The sequence below is a fragment of the Hypanus sabinus genome, chromosome 11 (genome assembly GCF_030144855.1).
Source record: "Hypanus sabinus isolate sHypSab1 chromosome 11, sHypSab1.hap1, whole genome shotgun sequence".
NCBI lineage: Eukaryota > Metazoa > Chordata > Chondrichthyes > Myliobatiformes > Dasyatidae > Hypanus > Hypanus sabinus.
In genome coordinates this window covers 22133842-22160114 of record NC_082716.1, presented here as the reverse complement: position 1 = coordinate 22160114, position 26273 = coordinate 22133842, and the positions used below count along the sequence as shown (strand labels likewise).

The following is a 26273-nucleotide window of genomic DNA, read 5'->3' as shown; positions in this document are numbered from 1 at the left end:
ATAGAACGCTACAGCACAGAAACAGGCCCTTTGGCCCATCTAGTCTGTGCTGAATTATTAATCTGACTAGTCCCATTGACCCGCACCTGGAACGTAGCCCACTTTACCCCATCCATCCATGTGCTTTATAAGATTGCCCTTAAATGTTGAAATCAAACCCATATCCACCACTCTGCTGGCAGCTTGTTCCACATTCTCACCACCCTATGAGTGAAGAACCTTCCCCCTCATGTTCCCCTTAAACATTCACCTTTCACTCTTAACCTATCACGTCTGGTTCTAATCTCACCCAACCTCAGTGGAAAGTTTCTCCAGCATTTTGAGTGTGCAAGTTCCTACCATCTTGCATTCTGACTAGAGTAACAAAGTTAGAAACTAACTATGTTGAAGGGTGAAGAACACTTTATTCTTCTAGTTAGTTATTTTCATGATATGCTGTTTCATTTTCAGGGACAGGTATTCGTATCAAAGACATTCTGAAGGACGATGAAACCCTGACCTCATTCCTACTCAAAGAAATTGAGCTTTCCGACTCTGTTGTGCACCAGTTGATCAATGCCCAAGTGCGACCTGAGCAGGTAAGTGTTATTGGGACTGCCGCCTGCAGAATAATACAAGAAAGCAGGAAATGCCAACCTCACTTCCCCTTCACCCCACCCCATTCTCACTAAGACCATATTTCCATTTATTCAATTCAAGTAGAGGCTTTTCCATGTTGTCCTGTCAGGTACAAATCAACGGCACTCAGTGGCCACTTTATTAGGTACACCTGCACACCTGCTCATTAATGCAAGTATCTAATCAACCAATCATGTGCAGCAACTCAATGCATAAAGGCATGCAGACATAGTCATGAAGTTCAGTTGCTGTTCAGACCAAGATTCAGAATGGGGAAGAAATGTGACTTTGACCGTGGAGTGATTGGTGGTGCTGGATGGGAGTGGTGGTGGTTGAGTATCTCAGAAACTGCTGATCTCCTGGGGTTTTCGTGCACAGCAGTCTCCGGAGTTTACAGAGAACAGTGCGGAATGTGAAACGCAACCAGTGAGCAGCAGTTCTGTGGCCGAAAGTGCCTTGTTAATGAGAGAGGTCAGAGTCAACGCTAGCTCTCAGAGCATTCCCATTAATTTCATTTTGCTACGTATTTCCCTGTAAACCGTCTCTCTCACATACACTCAGTAGTTAGGTACGCCTGTACATCTGCTCGTTAATGCAAGTATCTAATCAGTCAATCATGTGGCTTCAACTCGATGCATAAAAGCATGCAGATATTGTCAAGAGGTTCAGTTATTGTTCAGACCAATCATCAGAATGGGGAAGAAATACGATCTAAGTGTCTTTGCCAGATGGGGTGTTTTGAATATTTCAGAAACAACTGGGATTTTCACACAACAGACTCTAGAATTTACAGAGAATAGTGTGAAAAACAAAAAAAAACAACACCCAGTAAGTGGCAGTTCTGTGGGTGAAAATACCTGGTTAATGAGAGAGGTCAGCGGAGAATGGCTACGCTGGCTCAAGCCCACAGGAAGGTGTCAGTAACTCAAGAAACCACGTTGCAACTTTGGTGTGCAGAAGAGCATGTCTCAATGCACCACTTGAAGTGGATGGGCTGCAGCAATAGAAGACCATGAACATAATGACTCAATGGCCACTTTTTTGGGTACAGGAGGTAGCTAATAAAGAGTATATTATTCAAAAGTCCCTTCTCAACAAAGAGCTTGGCTGTAAAGCTGTTCAGTGGACTCTTCCTTGACCAGGCACACAATGCTGATCCAGAGTATGATGGTATATTCAGTCTTTAATAGAGGGTGACATTCAACTTAGATAATGTGATGTCACTTAGTAGAGTTTCCTGCAGAGGCATTAAATATCAGGCAGTGCTGGCAATGACTGCTGATCCATCATGAGCAGATACAAATTTCTATCCTGCCTTGTGTGGTGGGAACAGTTTTCTGATGAATCCAATTCATCACTCTGGTGACCAAACAGAGCAGAGATGATGCAATCCCCTGCCTACTACTTCCCCCAAATCCCCCCCAACCACATCCCCCACCCACCACAACTTCTGCAGTTCCTCCCAATTCTGGTAAGTATTAGAGAAACCTCATCGCCGAGCTGTGAATCTCCTGGATCAATGGAATAGAATGAGTGTAGGGACAGTTAGCTCACCAAGGTCATCTGCTTCATTTGCAAATGCTACATAAGTCGGTAAATCTATGAGTGGGGAAGCCAATGAAATGTGCAGGAGCCTGTTTTAGAAAATCTGCTTTCTATCTGTCTTGCATTTTGTGTTGTGCATTTATTGTTTATTGTGGATAGTTAGTCACACGGGTTGGGACATCATGGAAGCAAAGAATTTAGTTACGTATTTATACGATATCAGCAGATTTTCTCATGTTTGCAATTACTTTGTCTTTGGGTCAGTCTAGTTTGGGTAGAGCTAGAGTCTGGGCCGAGGTGATATCTTTTTTGTTGATTACTTAAATTCACTTAAATTTACTTGAATACACTTGAATATTTTTGACCACACTTAAGAACGCTTGGCTTGGTTTAATACGCAAAGACTATTTATTTCATTATGTCGCTAGTTTAATTTCATTAGTTTTTATTGTTACACGATTCTTCATTGTGCTGGTTTCTTAATAAAGGATTGAACTTATTCTTCAACTATGGAACTTCATTATTGGGTCTTGGCTTGAGATGTTGATCGTTTATTCTCCTCTATAGATACCGCCTGACTTGCTGCATTCCTCCAGCACTCTGTGTGTCCTACTCATGAGTTGCTTGGTGTTGAGCTTGGCACAGACGTTGTGGGCTGAAGGACCACTTTATGTTTTACAGCAATGCTGTTGTGCGTTTACGTGGCACCTTTAATATACCAAGTCCTGAGATACTTCACACAAACCTACACAAAAACAACACTGAACTCCCATCACACTCTTAACTTCTTTATACAAGTGGAAACAAAACACTTTGTAATAGAGAATACAAAGTTTTAAAACAGTATTAAAGAGAATTTATTAGAACAGCTTTATTTGCAAGTGCAGTACACACCCTTAACCAAAAAAAATTAAAGCACAGATCAGCCCTTTACTCACTGAATGTCTAAGTGTTGAAGTAATTGCAATCTGCATCAGAATGTTTCTTTTGGTTTCGGTGTGTGGCCTCAAATTCTTTAACAGATGGAATGCACTAGTGTGGGAAGCAGCATTGACTGACAGTGCCCGGATAATAATAACATTGGAACACAGTGTTAAAAGTTCTTTTCATATGCAAATAATAAAAAGTGACAAAACATCCAAGTATGCCTTGATTCAAAATTACCCAGACTTAACCATCTTAACTTTCATTAGAAGCTTCAAACAGAGACTTCCTAAAGAACTATCGGCATTTTTGTGGCATGCTGCTTTGACCAGTGTGTATTGCTGTGTGCTTGTGGTTATGACAAATGGCTGCGTCCCTGAATAGTATTCCCGCAAACAAATAGTACAATGTCTTATTTCACACGTACTTGCTAGGATGAAGATTCACAGAAGACTGCAAATCACAAGAGGAACTTTTTTTTGTTTTCGTTTTACATTTTAGGAATAAAGTGCGTTATTTACCAAATGATTAAATTAAAACTGGAGTTCAGAAATATGAAGGGAGGATCTCATTGAAACCTATCGAATGCTGAAAGGCCTCGATAGAGTAGATTTGGACAGGATGTTTCCTATGGTGGCAGAGTCTAAAACCAAAGAACACAGCCTCAGAATAGAGGGATGCCCATTTAGAATGGAGATGGGAGACATTTCTTTAGCCAGACAGTGAAACTGTGGACTTTGTTGTCACAGGTGGCTGTGGAGGCCAAGTAATTGGGTATATATAAGACAGGGGTTGATAGATTCTTGATTAGTCGGGGCATGAAGGGATATTGGGAGAAGGCAGGTGAAAATGGATTAGCTATGATGAAAAGACAGATCAAACTCAATGGGCCAAATGGCCTAATTCTGCTCCTATATCTTTATGGTCTAAGACAAGCTGTTGGTGATGGAAATTAAGGCTCTTAACCCTCAGCACCATTGACGTAAACAAGAGCAGAGCGTATGGGCCAAATGGCCTAGTTCTGCTTTGTTGTCTTAAGGTCATAAAATTAAGGTACCAGAAATTGGAAGGGCTTATGGCTGTCATTTAATTTAGTCTATCTATTTATTTTGTGATGCTGCACAGAATAGGGCCTTCCAGCCTGGATTTACCCTAACCCATCCAGAAGACAATTTATAATGACCAACTAACCTAACTGATAAGTTTTTGGACTGTGGGAGGAATCCGGAGCAGCTGGGGGAAACCCATGCATCCCACAGCGAGGACGTACGGAGTCGTCTTATAGAGGAGGCAGGGATTGAACTCCAGACACCCTCAACTGTAATAATGTTGCCTATCGCCACAATAGGTCAACGGCAGACGCAATCTCAATGGCTCTCCACAAGGCTTTGAAGCACCTGGATAACACAAACACCTATGTCAGGATGCTGTTCATCAACTATAGCTCGGCATTTAATACCATCATTCACACAATCCTAATTGAGAAGTTACAGAACCTGGGCCTCTGTATCTCCCTCTGCAATTGGATTATCAACTTCCTAACTGGTGGATCACAATCTGTGCAGATTGGTAATAACATCTCCTCCTTGCTGACGATCAACACTGGTGCACCTCAGGGGTGTGTGCTTAGCCCATTGCTCTACTCTCTATATACCCACGTCTGTGCGCTAGACATAGCTCAAATACCATCTATAAATTTGCTGACGATACAACCATTGTTGGTAGAATCTCAGGTGGTGACGAGAGGGTTTACAGGAGTGAGATATACCAACTAGAGGAATGGTGCCACAGCAACAACCTGGCACTCAACGTCAGTAAGTCAAAAGAACTGATTGTGGACTTCAGGAAGGGTAAGACGAAGGAACACATACCAATCATCATAGAGGGATCAGAAGTGGAGAGAGTGAGCAGTTTTAAGTTCCTGGGTGCCAAGATCTCTGAGGATCTAACCTGGTCCCAACATATTGATGTAGTTATAAAGAAGGCAAGACAGCAGCTCTACTTTATTAGGACTTTGATGAGACTTGGCATGTCAACAAATAGACTCAAAAACTTCTATAGTTGTACCATGGAGAGCATTCTGACAGGCTGCATCACTGTCTGGTATGGAAGGGCGACTTGTACAGGACTGAAAGAAGCTGCAGAAGGTTGTAGATCTAGTCAGCTCCATCTTGGGTACTAGCCTACAAAGTACCAGAAAATCTTCAGGGAGTGGTGCCAGTGTCTCAGAAAGGCAGCATCCCTTATTAAGGACCTCCAGCACCCAGGGCATGCCCTTTTCTCACTATTACCATCAGGTAAGAGATACAGAAGCCTGAAGACACACACTCAGCGATTCAGGAACAGCTTCTTCCCCTCTGACATCCAATTCATAAATGGACATTGAATCTTTGGACTATCTCACTTTTTAAAAAATACACAATATTTCTGTTTTTGCACATTTAAAAAAATCTATTCAATATATGTAATTGATTTGTTTATTTTATTATTGTTTTTATTTTATTCATTTTTTTCTCTCTGCTAGATTATGTATTGCATTGAACTACTGCTGCTAAGTTAATGAATTTCACGTCACATGCCGGTGATAATAAACCTGATTCTGATTCTGAACTGCTGCGCTACTGTGACACTCCAAGAAAAATAAACGTAACAGTTGCTATCTGCTATGGTGTCATTGAAATCAGAATATTCTGCAATCAAGCCCCACAAATATTTAGGCTGACACTGTTTATGATGTGAGATGATACATTAACGAAGGAATCAAAATCAGGTTTATTGTCACTGACATATATTGTGAAATCTGTTGATTAAAGACCATAAGCTATAGGAGCAGAATTAGGCTATTTGGCCCATCAAGTCTGCTCTGCCATTTCATCATGACTGACCTATTTTCCCCCTCAGCCCCAATCTCCTGCCTTCTCCCCGTATCCCTTCATGCCCTGCCTCACCAAGAATCTATCAACCTGTGCCTTAAATATATCCAATGAAATAATTACTTATCAATATTTATTGTTGGGTACAAAATTAGAATTGTTCTCATTCTTGCACCAGCAGTGCACTCAAGACATAAAAATTAACTTCAATTGCAAGAAGTGAACAAGTATTTACTGCAAAAGAGAAATAATGAGATAGTGTCAGTGGGTTCATGGACCATTAGGAAATCTGATGGCAGACGGGAAGAAGCTGTTTCAAAAAACATTGAGTGTGGTTCTTTGGGATCCTGCAACTCTTCTGCAGGAGATTGAAATGAGAAGCGGGCATGTCGCGGATGCTGAGTGCCCTTAGAGATGGAAGCGTGGGCTTATGCAGGTACTAATATTTTAAAGAAAAGATTTTCTTTATTATTACCTGATTTATTTGGTCTTTATCAGGTTGTAGTTGATGGCAGTTTGTTGTTGGGAGAATGAACTATAACAGTTTCCCATATTACAGCAGTAACAACTCTTCAAAGGTATTTAAGTTAGTTGAAAAGTATTTTGGTATATCCTGAAAGGGAGTCGAGAACTGCCACATATATGTAAAACTTTGCTTTGCTTTGAAGCCGTGTATAATGTATTTATAAACTATGCTGCACTAAAGTAGTTTTGTTACCATCAGAACTGTGAAAGCTACACAACAACACAAAGCTCCCATCAATGAGATTGTGATGTCCCACCAAGCACACAGACCTGTCAGGTAGAATCACAGACAAGAGAAAATATGCAAATGCTGGAAATCCAATGCAACGCACACAAAATTCTGGAGGAACTCAGCAGATGAGGGAGCATCTATGGAAGAGTGAACAGTCAACATTTCAGGCCGAGACCTTTCTGCAGGCCTGAAATAGCAGCTGCTTACTCTTCCATGGATGCTGCCTCAGGTGAATGTTAAAGAAAAGCAGGGAGAGTTTCTCTGTGCTTTGGCCGGTATAGCCTTGTCCACTGACGTCGCTAATAATCTAATCATTCATCTCCTTGTAGTCTGAGATATCTTGCTGTGTGCAGATGAAATGGCAAGCCACAATTCAAAAATTCTTCATTGGACATTCCCACATTGCAAAGACATTCAGTTCGTTATAAGTTATGAGCATTCTGTGTTAGTGCTAGGTGCATAATGATGCCCCCAGCACAACCTTTGGTGATTTGATTTGTCATAAAATAATGAATTTCATGGTATGCTTTAACGTACGTGACAAATGAAGCTAATCTATCTTTAGGCCAATCTATCTATCAAGTGTCACGAGGCCAAGCCAGGTTCTAGATAATTCTTTTGTTTCCTTTTCCTCTCACTGGGGTTAAGTTTGCTGATGACACTACATCTGACAGTATGGTAGAGAGTGAAGAAAGATTATAGCAGGCCCTAGATTATCTGGGGAAATGACCCAAAGAATGGCAGATGGAAGTTAACTCGGACCAATGTAAGGTGCTGAACTTTATTAAGCTAAACCTGAGTAGGACTTACACAGTAAATGACGTGACCCTGGAGAGTGGAGTAGGATAAAGAGAACGTAGAATAAAGTAGAGTAGAGTACTCATAATAAAGTACTCATCGTCTTCTACCTTAGGCTACGAACTTATCAGTCACTCCTGATGAGTTATTAACTTCAACTTTCTGTATAGTCACTCAAAGAGTTGACCTGCATGTGCATGTAACGAGAGCTGTATAACTCATCTCCTTCTACCTTAGGCCACGAACTTATCAATCACCCATCCGTGGACACTTTCTGGAGGTCCAAGACCCGTATGCTCCATGACAGCTGGACTAAGTGTGTAAATGTAGGAGGGGACAATGTATTTAAATAAAAATGTTAGGTTTTTTAAAAAACTGACGCCTTCTACCTTAGGCCACGAACTTATCAATCACCCCTTGTACATTGACTGGAGGGCTTGAGTCATAAGAAGAAGCTATGACTTTTTTTCTCTGCAGTGTGAACCGATAGTGGTATATAAAATCACGAGAGGTATAGATAAGGTGAATGGTCACAGTCTTTTTCCCAGAGTAGGGTGTCTGAAACTAGAAGACATAAGTTTAAGGTGAAAGGGGAATGATGTACAGGGGATCTGAGAAGCAACTTTTTCACACAGATGGTGAACAGCTTCTTCCCCTCCATTATATTTTTGAACAGTCCATGAACACTGCCTCACTATTTTACTCTCATTCCACACTATTAATTTACTTATATATATATTCTTATGTTACTGAATTCCATTGTACTGTTGCTGCAAAAATAACATATTTTGCACCATATTTTAGTGGTAATAAATCTGGTTCTGATTCTGATGGGTAAATTTAATGAGCACTCAGAGGAAGTTGTAGAAGTATTTATACAATTAAAGTTCAAAGTAAATTTTATTATCAGAGTACATGTACCTACATACCACCCTGAGATTCATTTTCCTGCAGGCATACTTAGCAGATCTATGGAATAGTAACTATAACAGGATCAATGAAAGATCAACCAGAGTGCAGAAGACAACAAGCTGTCAAAATGCAAATATAAATAAAAAGCAATATACACGAGACCAGGAAATAACAAATAAATAGTCCTTAAATTGAGATCATTGGTTGTGGGAACATTTCAGTGATGGGCCAAGTGAGTGTAGTTATTCCCTTTTGTTCAAGATCCTGATGGTTGAGGTGTAGTAACTGCTCTTGAACCCGGTGGTACGAGTCCTGAGGCTCTTGTACCTCCTACCTGATGGCAGCAGCCAGAAAAGAGCACGGACTGGGTGGTGAGGATCTCTGATGATGGATGCTGCTTTCCTATGACCGTGTTTCAAGTAGATGTGCTGAATGGGCTCTACCTGTGGCATACTGGGCCAAATCCATTGTCTTTTATATAATTTTCCATTCAAAGGCATTGGTCTTTCCATACTAGGCTGTGATGCAGCCAGTTAGTGATCTCTACTACACATCTAAAGGGTTTGTCAAAGTTTTTAATGTCAGCCAGATCTCCACAGACTCCTAAGGAAGTCGAGGCACTGGTTTGCTTTCTTCGCAATTGCATTTATGTGCTGGGTATAATGTCTAAAGCATACTTAGACAAGTACAAGGATAGTAAAGGTTTGGGATGTGGGCTAAACACAGGCAAATAGGACTCACTGAGATGGACTGTTTGGATAAAATGAATTGAAGGTTCTGTGCTGTATAACTTCATGATTGTAGGGTGCTAGATCAGTTGCGATCCTCTAAAGTACAGGCAGTGGGGCAGTGAAACTGACTCCCGAATAATTTACACATGTACACACCCTCTATCCTTGGTACCACCAGGTACAAAATCTCTCACAAAATGAACTTTTATTCATATTTTATAATCCACGCCTATCAAGTTTGCTGTGTCAAATGCCCCTTATAATGCAGGCATTGTACTTTTAAGAACACATCTTGATGGATCACAGTACATCTTGAATTATGGGATCATAGACCAATGGAACATGCAAAGAGACCCATTATCCCATTGAATCTCCTGCCTTTTCCCCATCATCCTGTAATGTTACAGCATGAATGGAAGCCATTCAGCCCATCGTCTCTGAATATCCTCTAGTCTCCCTGTCATCGCCATGGAGCCTGTACTGCATTTCCCTACCCTACCTGAAGTGCGGTTTTCAGATATGAGCACAATATCTCTACAGCCAAACAGACGGTTTTTCTTTTCTCTAACAGGTTTTCATAACTTCAATCCTTTTGTATTCTGTACATCTGTATGACATTCTTTGCAGCTTTATCACTTTCAAAAAAAATTGTCCATTCAAATCCCCAAATTTCCCTCATTCCCTTTTAATATTGTACATGTAGATGTATCGTCTGCACTCATTCCTCCAGTCCAGCTGTCACTTGGTAACTTTCACGTCCAAGGCATTTGCTTTTCTCACCACTTTATCTGCTCCTGACGTCTGTAATCTCTGTCCACATTGTTCACAATATGCCTGTGCTATTTCTGTCCTGTTTCTCAGTATTCCCAATGTCAGCCTGCAGTTAGAGGAACTTCTCTTCATTAACTTCCTCTTCCCCGCTAAAGTAAAACAATTGCACAGATTGAGACGATGCTGGGATTATTGTTCAATCCAGTCCCTTTCCTCTTTGCAGCAGTCATTCCCAGATCAGAGTAATTACTGCAAAGCCATGTTCACACAGTCAGCTGTAACCACTTGAATAGGTGATTATAGACAAATAACTACAAGAAGAGATAAGATTTTAATTAAGCTTCTTCAGACTTACAAGCATTTCAGAGTAGAAGGCACTTTAAGTCCAAAAGTTCAGAGTAAATTTAGCAAAGTACATATATGTTACAATACCCTGAGATTTGTTTTCTTGCAGCATAAAAAGAAATACAATAGAATTTATGAAAAACTATACATAAACAAAGACTGACTATACTAGGCAGAATAATAGTTCAGCATGGACTAGATGGGCTGAAGGGCTTGAGCTGTGATTCTCTTTGACTTTGACAAACAATCAATGTGCAAAAGACAAACTGCAAATGAAAATAGTACTGAGAATAGGAGCGTCCTGTTGAAGGGTCTTGGCCCAAAATGTTGACTGTTTATGCTCATCCATTGATGCTGCCTGGCCCTGCTGAGTTTTCCTGCATTTTGGGTGTTAAGAGTCCTCGAAAGTGAGTCTTTAGGTTGTGGAATCAGTTCAGTGTAGGGGTGAGTGAAGTTACCCTCTCTGGTTAAGGAGCCCGATAGTCGAGGGGTAATAACTGTTCCTGAACATGGTGGTGTGGGACCTAAGACTTCTGGACCTCCCGCCTGACAGTAGTAGTGAGAGGAAGACATGGGGAGTGGTGGTGGTCTTTGATGATGGATGTTACTTTCTTGTGGCAGTGCATAATGCAGATATATTGACTATTGCTACAAATTAACTTGTACGCTATAAAAATGTTTTTGCATGAAATATGCCTTTCATGAAAGCACGAATTTAAAACTGGTGACGTACAAGAGTACAGCTGGAGTGGAACTTTCTAGAGCAATAGAGCAGCCAAGTCTGTAGCCTGCCTGGAGAGCTCAGTATAGCGTTACTGTGCTGTTGGCTGGGTACCTTGTAATAACAGGGAGGGAACCACAGAGCCCAAATCTCCCTATGGGTGGGTGTGAGTGCAACACGGCAACTGCTTTGTAGAGCAGAGAGGGCCCACAGGTCCTGTGATTCTGGTCATCTGCTTCCAGCTGGGTGGGTTGAGGAGGAGAGGGGTTGTTATTCATCAATTCGACAAGAATTCAGAACAAAATGAGCTGGACACATTTCAGCAAATAAGATCATGGCTCTTCTCGAATTCGCTTTATCAACATCGTGGAAATATTTGCCCAGTCTGTTGCAGACGTCGACATAATTAGTCTTTTGGCAAATCAGCAATCCAATTACCCTGACACGGAATTATAATTAGTTTTAAAATATTTGTTGAAGTTAAGTTATCAGTGAGTCCACAGCAGCACAATCGTGTGCCTTTTTTAGATTAAAAAACCTCAGGACAGCCGGTCGGACAGGTTGAAGAATGATACATTGATAATAAATGAAAAGCTAACCTTGCTTCTCTGATTAAGCCCATAGCATCCACAAGCTTCTGATGTCAGTTGCTTAGTTACCAAGTATTTGTCAAACTTCAGTTAGATAGGAGTTGTAAGCTCGGTAAATTTCCCGAGTCGCTTTTGTCTGAAACCAGCAGCTCTGTGAGGGACATCAATTTAACAGATTAAGATCGATGAGAAATGTAATGTATCATAATGGATCCAGCACAGGGTTGCTTTACACGCACTTTGAAGAAAAATTGGTATTACTTGTACAAGGGTTACAAAATGTGAGTAACTAGCAAGACTGTTTCTTTATCTCTATCTCTGCTCTTGGTTGGCTCCAACAAGCTTCCGGACTCCATCCCAGAAACAACCTTACCTTGTCAGTCCTCAAATAGCCAAGGGTTATGTAGTTATATACCAACTTTGATGAGAATGACCAGGGCATCGAGAACCCATCAACCACAAACCTAAAGAAACACACACACAGCGCTGGAGGAACTCAGCAGGCCAGGCAGCATCTATGGAAAAGAGTACCAGTTGACATTTTGGGCCACAACCCTTCATCACGTACTACTTTGATTTCCAGCATCTGCAGATTTTCTCTTGCTTGTGGCAAATGTAAGAAGTTATTTTAATTTATGCCACAGTAACATAGCAGTCAGCACGATGCTATTACAGTGCAGGGCATCAGAGTTCAGAGTTCAATTCTGACATCATCTGTTAAATGTCTGAACGCCCTCCCCCCTGGACTGCGTGGGCATTCTCTGGCTGTCTGGTTTCCTCCCGCATTCCAAAGACGTACCAGTCAGCTGGTCATTATAAGTTGTCCTGGGATCCAACTAGGGTTAAATCAGGGGTTCCTGGGCTGCACGACTCAAAAGGCCAGATGGGCCTATTTTTCTGTGTATCTCAATAAATAAAAGATAAATAAAATATTTTGGGATACAGTTACAGGCCCTTCTGGCCCATGACCAATTAAGCTACTAACCTGTCGGTCTTTGAAATTTGGGAGGAAACCCTTACGGTCACAGGGAGAATGTACAGGCACTGGTGGGAATTGAACCCAGATCACCGGTGCTGTAAAGCGTTACACTTACCTCTATGCTATGTTCCTGGACCCGAAGTGCCACCATTCCTTAAAAGGTGTTTCCAAACTGGGGTCCACAGACCCCTTGCTTAATGGTATTGGTCCATGGCATGAAAAGGTTTGGCTTAAGAGTAAAGCCCCAGCTCTGGAGGTACCTGTAGGCCAGGGTCCTGTAAGAAGCCCATGACCTAAAGAACAGGTGGTGGATGCAGAGATTTCTTAAGGCTCAGCAACTCCCTGATGGTTAGGATGCACACAGGTTCTTCAACATTGTCGAGGTCTTTCAGGACCCAACCACCTGGGGCCAAGAATGGAGCAAACTCGTTTCTACTCTGGGATAGACTCTCTCTACCCTTCTTGTGCCTCCTATCATTTTAATTTCTCAAGACTTTCCTCAGCCCTCAATGCTACAGAGGAAAAAAAAAATCCAAGATTTTTTTTAAGACATGTAGCAGAGTAACAGGTCACTCTGGTCCAATTAACCCACGCTAACCAATTACGCCCATACGACCAATTAACCTACTAACCCATAAGTCTTTGGAATGTGGGAGGAAACCGCAGAGAGAACTTTTAAACTCCTTACAGACAGCAGCAGGAACTGTATCTGGGTCTTCGGCGCTGGAATGGAACGGCATTACTCTAACCCCGATGCTTTTGTTCTGTCCAAGTTTGTCCACCCTCTCCTTATTGCTTCTCATCTTTATTTTAGACAACATCTTGATAAGCCTTCTCTGCACCCTTTACATCCTCCCGAGAATGGGGCAGTCAGTATTGAACGCAGCCTAGCCACCAGCTACCTCGCAGACTACTCACCTGCCTGCTCTGCCCTCAGGGCTTCGGAAAGGGAATTCCAGAGCTGAGACTGTCCTTAGAAGAATGACATCTTGTAATTCACATATTCCCAGTCAGGGGCATACAAAGTACAACAAACAGAGAAAATTAGAGATTCAGAAGGGTTGTTGAATTGAATAGGGCTACAAGATGGGGAGGGGCATGTGTCTGGGGTAATTTGAACACAAGGGTAAAGATATTAAGATAATGGCAGTGTCAGTTCGGGGTCGGATAACAGCGACTGAGCGCAGGACAGGTTGATGGATGAAGTAACGGGGTAGGCAGCACAGATTTGGCAGAGTTCAGGTCTTCAGGCAATGAACAGTGAGAAACCATGCAGGGCAGCATTAGAATATCCTCCTTTGTCCCCAGACATGTCAAAGTTATTGGTATTGGTTGAGCATTGCCACATGTACGGTAAAAAAAAATTGTCTTGCGTACTGTTCATTCAGATCAAATCAGTACAGAGTGCATTGAGCTAGAATAAGGTAAAATAATAACCATGCAGAATAAAACATAAGGATATTGAAAACATGCAGTGCAGGTAAGCAATAAAGAGCAAGATAACAATGAGATAAGAACTGAAATTGTCAAATCTGTAAATTATTTATACAGGCGTATTTAGGCCATGATGCTCACAAAGGTTTGAGTATACTTGAAAATTTAAAAGGACTTAATCTTACTTTATTTCTCATTGTAATACAGTAACTTTTCATGCATTGCACTGCACTGCTGCCGCGATACAACAAACTTCATGCTGAACGTCAGTGATATAATCACACCAACTATCAGCTGTGATGAAATGGCAGAGCAGTCTCAATGGGCCAAATGGTCTAATTCTGCTCCTATATCTCATGGTCTTATGGAAATGAATACAGCGTCACAGGTAGATAGGGTCGTAAATAGAGCTTTTGGTACATTGGCCTTTATAAATCAAAGTATTGTGTATAAGAGTTGGAGTGTTATGGTGAGGTTGTATAAGGCAATGGTGAGGTTGTATAAGGCATTGGTGAGGCTGAAATTGGAGTATTGTGTACAGTTTTGGTCAACGAATTGCAGGAAGGATATTAATAAGGTTGAAAGAGTGCAGGGAAGGTTTACAAGGATGTTGCTGGGACTTGAGAAACTGAGTTACAGAGAAAAGTTGAATAGGTTAGGACTTTATTCCCTGGAGCATAGAAGAATGAGGAGAGACTTGATAGAGGTATATCAAACTATGTTGGGTATAGATAGAGTGAATGCAAGCAGGCTTTTTCCACTGAGGCCAGGGGAGAAAAAAACCAGAGGACATGGGTTAAGGGTGAAGGGGGAAAAGTTTAAAGGGAACATTAGGGGGGGATTCTTCACACAGAGAGTGGTGGGAGTGTGGAATGAGCTGTCAGATGAAGTGGTAAATGCGGGCTCACTTTTAACATTTAAGAAAAACTTGGACAGGTACATGGATGAAAGGTAAATGGAGGGATATGGGCAGGGTGCAGGTCAGTGGGACTAGGCAGAAAAATGGTTCAGCACAGCCAAGAAAGGCCAAAAGGCCTGTTTCTGTGCTGTAATGTTCCATGGTTCTATGGTTCTTCTAAAGTTACTGAAGACTTGATTCTGATGCTGATTCTGACTTGGCATTATTCTACTCCCAACAGATGCATACGTATTCACATCGGAGAGCACCCGTATGAAGGCCTGCTTGTGGATTGTGGGAAGCGCTTGGGAATGCTAAATGTAACACTGCTTGTTTTCCTTTCTCCTAGTTTGCTTATGGAGTCCCAGATCTATCCCTTAAGGACATAGCCTGTAGCCAGACCCTCCTTGACCGCTTCATCATCTTCTCCAGTCGGCGAGGTCTCCGCACGGTCCTGAACGGGATGTGTGCCCTCTCCCAGCAACGGCTCCAGAGAGTAGAGGACGCGCTTTATGCAAGCGTGGATTTCTTTAAGCTCTTTCAAGTGGTATGTCTGTTATTCTACTTGCTTATCGTTGTTAGAACATAGTTATTTGCTGTTTAAAAACCTTCATCACATTTTTTTTGCCTGATTTCATCTTTACATTAACTTCAAGATGAAAGTCACCATTTGTTGATTTTCAGTAATTCATACGTTCTTTATGAATGTTCTTAAATTTGAATATTACCTAGCAGGTATATAGAAAAATAACTAGAATGGAAAAACAGTCTTCACAAAGAATACTTTTGAGGCAACCTAGAATTAACATCTTCATGGAATTAGGCAGAAATGGGTGATAGTAGGAAATGTTAAGTACTTTTTTAAAGGAGGGGAGGGCAGGGGAGACAAGTGTAGGTTTAGGAGAGACATGGATGGCTGAAGGAAGGGTGCGATGTATAGGAGAATAGATCTGGAGGAATGATGAGGGCTGGTGGTGGTTGAACAGAAACTCAGAAACAGGAAGACACAGAACCTGTTTGATGTTGAGTTGAATTTCTGATCTAAGAATGAAAATATCCAAAACAAGCTCTGTTTTCTTTTCAGCTTCCGAAAGTGCTGAACAGACATGCGAGTGGAATAGACGTGCACTCTTGGATAAGGATTTTAAATGACGCGTCATCCGTCCTGGAAGAGGTAACGAAGTGCAGTGTTTGTGTTCAAAGTCATGTACGAAATACTCAGTTCCATCTCGTCGCTGCTATAAACAGAAAAGCCCTGAGCTGCAAATCCATCTCTGTCCAAGCAGGCTCGTTTCAGAATGCCCTGAATTATGGAGTCCATGGTCCACACTCATTTGAAACTGAGTAAAAGTAGCTCGAGTTAATTTTATGTCAGTTTGATATTGGAACTCAGTTTCCTTTCAAACATCAGTGCAGCTGTTGTAGTCTGATGTCATGGTATTAACCATACTGGATGGAGCAATCTTTCCCAAACCCCATTCAACCTCTCTAGGCGACTGAAGCTATTGTGTGAGGTCATTACAGGTTACTCACTCTGCCTGGCTACATTCCAGGAGGTTTTGTTACATGTAACCCCTTCTTCACCTCCATCCCTCCCATGATGGGTCAGCAGTTTTCAAAGCTCATGAAATCATACTGCACAGAAGTAGGGCCTTCAGCTATATCTACCGATTTGTCTACACGAGCCAGTCCTATTTATATACCTGTCTAAATGCATTTTAAATGTTGAAACTATATATCCCTCTGACAGCTTCTTCCACTTACCTACCACCCTGCACACGCAGTAGAAGTTTCATCTCGGGTTCTTTTTAAATCTCCCTCATCTTAAATCTAGCCCTCTAGTTTCAAAGGCCCCAGCCCTTTGAAAATGATAGAGACCGTTATCTAAACCCTCATAATTTTATATATCTCACGCCCCCCAGCCTCTTGTGCTGCATGGAAAAGGCCCAGTTTCTCCTTATAACTCAAGCCTTGCAGCCCCAATAACCAGCAAAATCACATTCCTCCTGTCGTTGGGCAACCAGACCTGCACACAAAATTCCAAGGATACTCTTCACCAACGTCTTGTACAGCTGTAACTTGAAATTCCAAACCCTAGACTCAATGGCCTGCCCAATGAAGCCAAGTCTTCAGTTTCTTCCTAAATAAAAAAAACAGATAAAAGGCTGTTCGTGATAGGATGTCTTTTGATTCTCATTCATATAGCTTCACTATATGCTAGAGATGTTTCTGTTTAAAAACTAAAGTGTCCCAAAAAATTGAAAAGATAAACATGCTTAGCTTAGTGCCAATGTTTTCACTCCTGGGTTTGGAGCAGTCTCAGAAATTAATTTTTATTTACTGGCTCCTCTTGAAAATCCTTCTCTCTATTCAGCTTTGTAAATCCCTGTATAAGCTGCCTTCTTTTCGGACTGTTCATTGCGACTGAGGGTGACTAACACCCACGCTGGTTTTGTGGGTTCTGAAGTGGCTGATGAAGTCAATGTAGGAATGACAGATGGGGCCGGAGCATTCCGATGGAGCGGGTGGGTGGGTGACTGCTTTGTAAGGCGTCATGCTACTCACACAAGGCCCCTGTGCACTTTGATCGCATGTTCTTGAGGCTATCAATACCACTCAGAATGCTTATTTTCCCCTTAAAGTAGTTGTAAGTACTTGTATGTATTTGGTCAATATGTTCTGTTATCATTAGAACAGTGATGATAAGAGCTTGTAAGTGTGTTGGTGGAAATAAGAACTGGAACCTTCCTATGCCACTGTTTGGAAATGAGCTGCTGATTCCTCTCACTTCTTCCTGAAGGACCTCCACAAAAACGCCTCTCATTTCCCTCCCTGATATTGACGGAGCAGCTTGATCTTTCCAAGTTTCTATTTTCTAACATAGAAGACAGAACACTACAGCCATTGCAGGCTCTTCGGCTCAGAACATTGTGTAGACCTCGTAACCTACTCGACAATCAACCCAACCCTTCCCTCCTAAATAACCCACCATTTTCTATCAACCACACTGCCTATCTAAGAGTTTCTTAAATGCCTCTAATATATCTGCCTCTACCACCACCCCTGGCAGGGCGTTCCACACAACCATCACTCTCTGTGTAAAGAACTTACTTCTGCCATCCCCTATACTTTCCTTCGATCACCTTAAAATTATGCCCCTTGTATTAGACATTTCCACCTGGGGGAAAAGGGTAATGGCAGTCCACTCTATTTATGCCTCTTGTCATCTTGTACATTTCTAAAGTTACCTCTCGTCCTCCTTTACACCAAAGAGAAAAGCTCCAGCTCACTCAGCCTATCCACATAAGACATACTCTCTTGTCCAGGCAGCATGTTGGTAGCCCACTCTGCACCCTCCTCTATTTTGTTGCTTTGTTAACTTAATCATGTATGAAGTGACGGATGTACTCAATACTTTTCAAATGATTTCCACACAGTTCACTGCTCGGGACAGTGTTCAAGATCTACAACAGGTTGTTTACCCGTTGTTTACTGAGGGTGGTCCTGCGTCATTCAGTCAACTGATGGACCTGTTATCGAGTCTAATCTGTGGCTATCCTGAGAAAGGAGGCTCCAGGGTTTTCTCTTTTAATTGGTATGAAGATAACAACTACAAGGCTTTCCTGGGAATTAATAACACAAAGAAAGAGTCTAAGTATATGTATGATTATGCAACAAGTAAGTATTTTTTTCCATCGAGTTTCCATGGACATAAACGTTCATTCGCTCCACCATCCTCAAACAGAGACTGCAGTGTATCCAGTCCTTGAAACACACCCACCCACCTACTCTAACAGCACCCCCCGAGCCCACAACTTCCAGCACCAAATTCAAGAGTAATGCTGTATAGAGAGAAAAGATTAGTTTTATTTGTCACATGTACATTGAAGCACACAGTGAAATGCGTTACCCATGACAATAACCAACACAGTCCAAAGATGCACTGGGGGCAGCCCGCAAGTGTCACCATGCTTCCGATGCCAACAGCTTACCATCCTTTACTACCCTAGCCTGGAAGGAAACCGGAACACCTGGAGGAAATCCTCGCGATCACAACGGGAATGTACAAACTCCTTGCAGATCGCAGCCAGGATCGAATCCTAGCCACTGGCACTGTAAAGTGTTAAGTTAGCTCCTTCACTAACATGCTGTTCCTGTACAGAAACAAGACCACCTACAGTACTGTGCAAAGACTTAGGCACGTACTGTATCTTTGGAATTCGTTGCCACAGGCAGCTGTGGAGGCCAAGTCATTGGGTATACTCTAATAATAATAAGTACTTTATTGATCCCCAGTGGGAAATTATTTCATTACGGCAGCAACATTTAAGAACACACTTAGCAATAATAATAAATGTTGTAATAATAATAGCAATAATATGTACTAATCATAAAGTACAAAATCATAATATACACAATAATAATGTGCAATAATAACGTACAAAATAATGAAACAGCAACTATTGTACTATGATGTGTGTTCTCCTGTCACACAGAGATGAACTATTGTATATGCTTATTGCATTTGGTAGGAAAGATTTTCTGTAGTGATCCTTGTGACCGTGGAGCTGAATGTATCTGTTTGAAATGGTGCTCCACTGTTTATTCAGTCAGTCATGGAGAGGATGAGTCAGGTTGTCCATAATGGATAACAGTTTGTTTAGTGATCTCCTCTCCACCGTTACCTCAGAAGAGTCGGGTTGAAGCCAAGGACAGATCCAGCTTTCTTGATGGAATCTGTTTGGTCTTTTTGCATCATCAGCACCAATGCTGCTCCTCCAATATCAGGCAGAGGTTGTGAGGTTCTTGAGTAGTCAGGGCATGAAGGCATACAAGGGAGAAGGCAAGAGATTGGGTCTGAGAGGGAAATGGATCAGCCATGATGAAATGGCAGAGCAGACTCAATGGGCCAAATGGCCAAATTCTGCTCCTATATCTTATGGTCTTATGCCTCTTCCACTTTGTCTGACAGTTCATGCTATATACTCATCGCCCTCTGGGTGAAAAACCTACCCCTCAAGTCCCCTTTAAATTTCTCCCCACTCATCTGAAAACTATGTGCTCTAGTTTTAGACTTCCTGGGGGAGAAAAGACTGTGACCGTTTACCATAATTGGCCTCTCATGAAATTATAATGTTATTTCATCATTGGTTCTAAATCCTGGAACTCTTTACCCAACAGAAATATGGAAACGCCTTTGCTGAAAGGAATTATCCCATTAATTTGCTCTGCTGTCATGGGTGTCCATGACAGTACTCTGTCAATAGTGTTCACGAGCTGTAAATTGATGAAACTAAGTGCAGAGAGTGGGAATCAGTCAAATATTATCAATATCTGCTTGGAAGGATTTTATTTTATTCTGGTCATTTCTGTAGGAATAACTAGCAGTCTATGATGGTCAGATGACTAATATTTGATCATTTTTTCTGTAGCTCCCTTCTGTAATGCACTTAATCAAAACATGGAGTCCAACCCTGCAACCAAGATAGTTTGGAACGTTATGAAGCCATTACTAATGGGCAAGGTTCTGTTCTCTCCAGATTCTCCTGCAACACGACAGCTGATGAAAAACGTGAGTTCACAGGATTGTTGGGATAATTTCATCAGAATCTAAGCAATACATAGCACAGGTCCTTCCGTACACTACTTCCACGATGCCAGAGTCCACGTCCATTTATTCCCCATTCTTGTTTGTTTGTGAACTGAATAGCCCATTAGGTGCCATCAGATGACATTTCAGAGCTAAGCATATTGCTATGGATTCAGAATCATGTTAGGGCCAAACTGGGTTAGTCAGCAGATTCCCTACCCTATGATTAACCAAATGGGTTCTAAGACGACTCATTAGTTTCATGGCTAGCATCACTAATTTCACATGCATGTAATCCTATCATTTGAGGGCAGTTTATTAATTTGCTTGAGTATTTCTCTGCTTGTGAGAATGTGAATGAAGTTGTATATACTGTAAATGAGCATCATTAATGTATTAACCTGGATTTTGCCGTGCACTGAGGACTAGCGGCCCACTGAAAACCAAGACTTGCTTTACACTCCGTAGCCTATCAGCTGCAACCAGCCTTTCATTGTAACACAAAACAATAATTGCTTCTCCAGAGAACGTGAAGGTGTTGAACTTGTATCTGTATTTAGATAAGATGGCTGAACAATACTTTAGGAAATACAGAATGAATACTTGTCAAATACTTTTTCAGTTTGTAGATTTTGCATTGCATGTCAAATGCTGCTTTTGGTTTTGAAGAGTGATTAAGGTAATCTTTTACATGTTGCACAAACTGGAAAACAGAGCAATGTGGTCTATGGCCATTAGTTCCAAGCCAACATTCAATAGATCTCCTCAAACACTTAATATGGTAAAGTGCAACCATCAGCCAGCCCAAATACTTCCAAAATGTCAGAAGATTCAGGATCATGCCATGGTTTTACTGAAAAATTTCCTCCAGCTGTTTTTGATTCCCTGGATACATTTTACAGGCGACATATAATCACAATATCACATATACCGTGTTACATCTGATCACCCAGTGAGACATTTAGCAACTCCTGTAAATGACTGTGTTATTTAAAAGAAGAATTTGTTCAAGCCACTCTTCCGTACGTGTGTCCTGGGAGTATTTAAATGGAGCGTAAACTGATACATGCTGTCGGAAATTTCTTCACAGGCTAATGTCACCTTTGAGGAACTGCACAGGCTTAAGCAGGTTGGGAAGGTGTGGGAGGAGGTGAAGTCTCAGCTTTGGAACTTCTTCCAAAACGGTGTGCAAATGAACATAATACGAGTAAGTGCTGACCATAAGCAAAGTGTTTCCCCACATGCCAAGCAGTTATCTCTCATTAACTTTTATCAGCATATTTATCTGGAATGTTCAATTGCCTCTGATGAACCTGACAACAGATTTGAGTAGATATCTGGCCTGTTTATACTGGCATTGTTTTCTCTATCTGGTATCCAGAATATTTGCCTCCCTTAGTGAGTAGATTTAGATTAGATTTATTTGTCATGTATATTGAAATACATTTCATTTGCATTAGCAACCAGTTCAACCTAAGGGTGTGCTGGGAGCAGCCCACAACCATTGGTGCACGGTCCAGTGCAAACATAACATGCCTACCATTTTCAGCAGAACAAAACGCAGCTGACATACAATAAGCAACAAGAACAACGACGAGACAAAATGACGACAGCAAAACAAGCCCCTTTCTCACCTTCTCACCCACACACATAGTGGGGCCTACATCTCCAGGCCAGGCTTTCTCCAGGCCTCTGATCTCCAGTCCATGATCCAGGCCACAAGCCCACTGACATGCTGAATTCAGACCTTTGACCTCTGTACTCAATCACCCGGGGGTTTCCCCACACTCGCCAACCCCAGGCTGTGCCTTCATAGTGTCAAGTTATAATCTCAAATTTGCCAGAGATTGTTTTTAAGATTAGTAGTTGACATAGGAATTCAAGAATTGTAAAATACTCATGGTGCTCTAATACTTCTCAATGGGCTTTCTGCATTCCAGAGGACTGACACATGGAGGTTTAACTATGTAGGTTGATATATGATATGAATTTGGGCAACTTTAAACCATTTCCAAGAGGCCATGCACTTAGTATACAAAATTACCCCTACTACGGCATTAATTCACGCACTCAGCCCTGATCTGTCGTAGGAGAGTAAGTATGGGAAGGGATTTTATTTTAAACCATTGCAGAATGGAGGTTATTTGCTGATCTTTCATCTAAGGCACGTTGGTGGAATTCAAAGCAACACACAAAATGCTGGAGGAACCCAGCAATTTAGGCAGCATCTATGGAAAAGAGTAAACAGTCGATGTTTCAGGTCGAGACCCTTCTTCAGTTACCTTTAACCCTACCTCATCATGTTTAGTAAAGGACTGCATGTATTCACATATGCACACAATATGCTTCATGTGCCTTTTCAAAATCAATTTAAATCAGAATCAGGTTTATTATCGCTGACATACACTGTGAAATGTATGCAGTACAGTACAAGACATAAGAATTGCTATAGGCACAATAAATTCCCATGCACGCCCCGTCTACCAGGCCTGGGAACATTTGCAGCTAAACTGTCATAGAAAGAGGTTTAGTCCTTGGTATGTTTTTTCACTACATTCCTTGCCTTTTATTTCCCACAGGATTCAATAAAAAACCCCACTGTGACATATTTCATAAACAGGCAACTGGAAGACATGGATGTGACTGCCAATGACATCATAAACTTCCTAAACAACAGACCATTCACTGATAGTACAGATGGAACGCCAATCTTTACCTGGCAGAATATTTATAATGTAACTGATCAGATCCTCACCACTTTCAATAACTATATGGAGGTAAGAAAACAGTCTCGGATCGTGTTGTAGAGGTAAACGGCACCTGTTTGCTGTAACTCTGTAACACAGCTACTCCCTGGCAGATAAGGCAGCTTAGTGTTGTACAGGAACCATTTCTTATTTTATGTTTCAGGATGATTTATTCATTTTCAGACCATTATTTCCATATCACCATCCCAAATTGACGATGAGAGGGAGTTGGGTGGGTGGTTTGCGAATTATGGTTTCAAGCGGCAGCCCTTGTAATGAGGAAGCCCCACAGTTTTGCCACAATCACAGTGAGGGAGCAGCAGGGTATGTAGACCATAAGACATGAGAGCAGAATTAAGCCATGCAGCCCAACGAGTCTGCTCCACCATTCCATCATGGCCAATTTATAACCCATTCTCCTGGCCTTCTCATCGTATCCTTTGATACCCTTACTAAGTAAGAACCCATTAACTTCTGCTCAGAAACTACACCCAGTTCCTAGCTGATCTGGAATTTTGCAGTGCAGGTATTCCCATGCACCATCTGGCTGGACTCTTACTGTGTACTTTTCTTGTGGTCAAAGGTGTTTACCTGGAACAGTGTGGCAGTGTCAAAAGCAGATTTATTATCATTGTCACATGTCGTGAAATTTGTTGTTTTGCATCAGCAGTGCAGAGGAATGTAAAAAAGTTACTACAAGGAATATCACAAAATAAATAAACAGCGCAAGGAAAGACCAAAATAGTCATGGTTCATGGACCATGCAGAAATCTGATGGTGGAGGGGATGAAGCTGTTCCTAAAACGTCAAGTGTGTGTCCTCAGGCTCCTATACCTCCTCCTCTATGGTAGTAATAAGAAGAGTGCAAGTACTGGATGGTGAGTGCCCTTAATGGCACCTTCATGAGGCACCGCCTTTTGAAGATGTCCGTGGTAGTGGGGAGGCTGGTGCCTCTGATGGAGGTATCTGGTCTACTGACTCAGCTGACTAGGTCATAGCACAGTAACAGGCCTAGGCTTCTCTTCAGCAACATCAGGAATAGGTAGAACCACAGTATCGAGTGTTTTCACACTTTTAAAATCTCACCCTCTTGTTTAACTCTCTCTTTGGCCACACGTTTCAGGCATCTCCATTTCTATAATGACCCCTGTCTTCCTCTCCCTGCCAATGGGCAGCCATTTTCAATGCCCCATTGAAAATGCCATGGCGCCAAGCTTTGTAGTTTCATTTCCAAACAGCAATGCCACTCTACCTCTTTCTCCTCCTTGAAGATAATTGGAATCTTGTTTATTATTGTCACAGGTACAGTGAAAAGCTTGTCTGGCATACTGTTCATACAGATAAATTCATTGTGCAGTGCGCTGGAGTAATACAAGGTAACAGAATGATCCCAGGAATTAAAGCGTTAAAGCAAGAGAACTTCTCAATGGATCTGGGCCTTTACTCACTGAAGTTTAGAAGAATGAAGGAAGATCTTATTGAAACCTATCAAGCATTGATAGGCATAGTGGATGTGGAGAAGATGTTTCCATTATAGTCTGGGACCAGTGGGCACTGCCTCAGAATATAAGGATGTCCCCTTGTACAGAGATGAGGAGGAATTTCTTCAGCCAGAGGATGGTGAATCTGTGGAATTCATTGCCGCAAACCACTGTGGAGGCCATTGGGTATATTTAAAGCAGAGGTTGATTAGTCAGGACATCAAAGGTTATGGGGAGAAGGTTGGAGAATGGGACTGAGAGGGATAATAAATCACCAATGTTTGAGTGGTGGAACAGAATTAGTGGGCTGAATGGCCTAATTCTCCTCCTATGTATTTTGGTCTTATAGAATGCAGAATAAGGTTAACAGCTGCCAAAACCCTCACGAAGAGTCCTGGCTGATTTGGTATAATGAAGGCAGTCTAGAAGGACATGTTGGTGTTGCTGAGACCAATTGTTTTCTTCCTCTTGCAGTTCAATTGATAACTGAGAGTATCCACTATAGGGATGTGCTGCAGTCCTATTGGACAGAAGACCCATGTGACAATGTAACACTGACAGAAACATTCCAGCCACTACAGCAGCCTGTAGTCCCCAAAATTATATATATAGTTGTATATAGTTGCTCTATATATATCTATATATATTAGTATCTCAATCAGCACATTCCAATACACAGCATGCCTCAATGTATTTGTGAAACTATCACAATACTCAACACCTATTTAGCCATGATGCTGAAGATCTAGTGAAGCTTAGATTCAAGTACACAGGGTTCCATTTTCACTGCTGTTGGTTTAGTTCATGCCATAGGGAACACTCATCTGGCGTTACCGACCCATTTCACTGTTGTCAGCATGTTTATATAGCTTTGGGAATTTTTTTTCAAAATAAAGATTGAATCAGCTCTGTGATTTAACTTCATCCCCCGGCAACCGCACTTGTTCCAGAATCCACTCACTCAGGAGATAAGATGTCTTGGCGCTGTAACAGTCGTCTGACAAAGGAGATTAAAAACATCATCAAGATATTGAAGACAAGTAATTGCTAGTTAGTGTTTTTTTAACTGTTCATCGAGGGAAAAGAGATAACATTACCCAAAACCAAATATGCAACATTTGACAGCAAACAGATACTGTTCTGAGATCTTCCTGTACTTCCAAAGTTAATTTTCTTTCAGTGATTCAGCATCGAGAATATATGCCTGGAGACTGGGTAGGATAGACCAGCAAGTTCATTTTGAATTATCTATATGAAAGAATCCCAGCGAGGATTCCAGCTGTCGCTTTAAAGATTCAGGGATTATGGACCTCTGTTCTTCTCCCTAAAAGTGCCATGGATCGATCAGTTTTTCTGAGAATAATTTTCCGGGGCCCATCTTTTGTGAGTTTGAAACCTGTTGCGCTTTTTCCTCTCTTCCCATTTAAATTCAAAGTGCTTTTCAGATTTTGGCTGCTTAATCAGTGAAAGGCTGACGGAACGGTAAGAGTTAAGATAAGCTTGTATTCTGGTGCTGTTTTGCTAAACTTCACATCTTCTTTTAAGTATCTTGCTCATTC

General features: G+C 41.6%; 1 protein-coding gene across 1 annotated transcript in view; it reads left to right on the top strand.

Annotated features, from left to right (window-relative positions):
* The window catches only part of abca4b (ATP-binding cassette, sub-family A (ABC1), member 4b), a 180017-nt gene that overhangs the window by 25914 nt on the left and 127830 nt on the right, over positions 1-26273 (top strand). Inside the window, exons 6-12 of the mRNA XM_059983935.1 lie at positions 451-578; positions 15246-15443; positions 15981-16070; positions 18334-18574; positions 20329-20468; positions 21577-21693; positions 23066-23263. Coding sequence (XP_059839918.1) covers positions 451-578; positions 15246-15443; positions 15981-16070; positions 18334-18574; positions 20329-20468; positions 21577-21693; positions 23066-23263 — 1112 coding nt within the window. The remainder of the gene's footprint in view (positions 1-450; positions 579-15245; positions 15444-15980; positions 16071-18333; positions 18575-20328; positions 20469-21576; positions 21694-23065; positions 23264-26273) is intronic.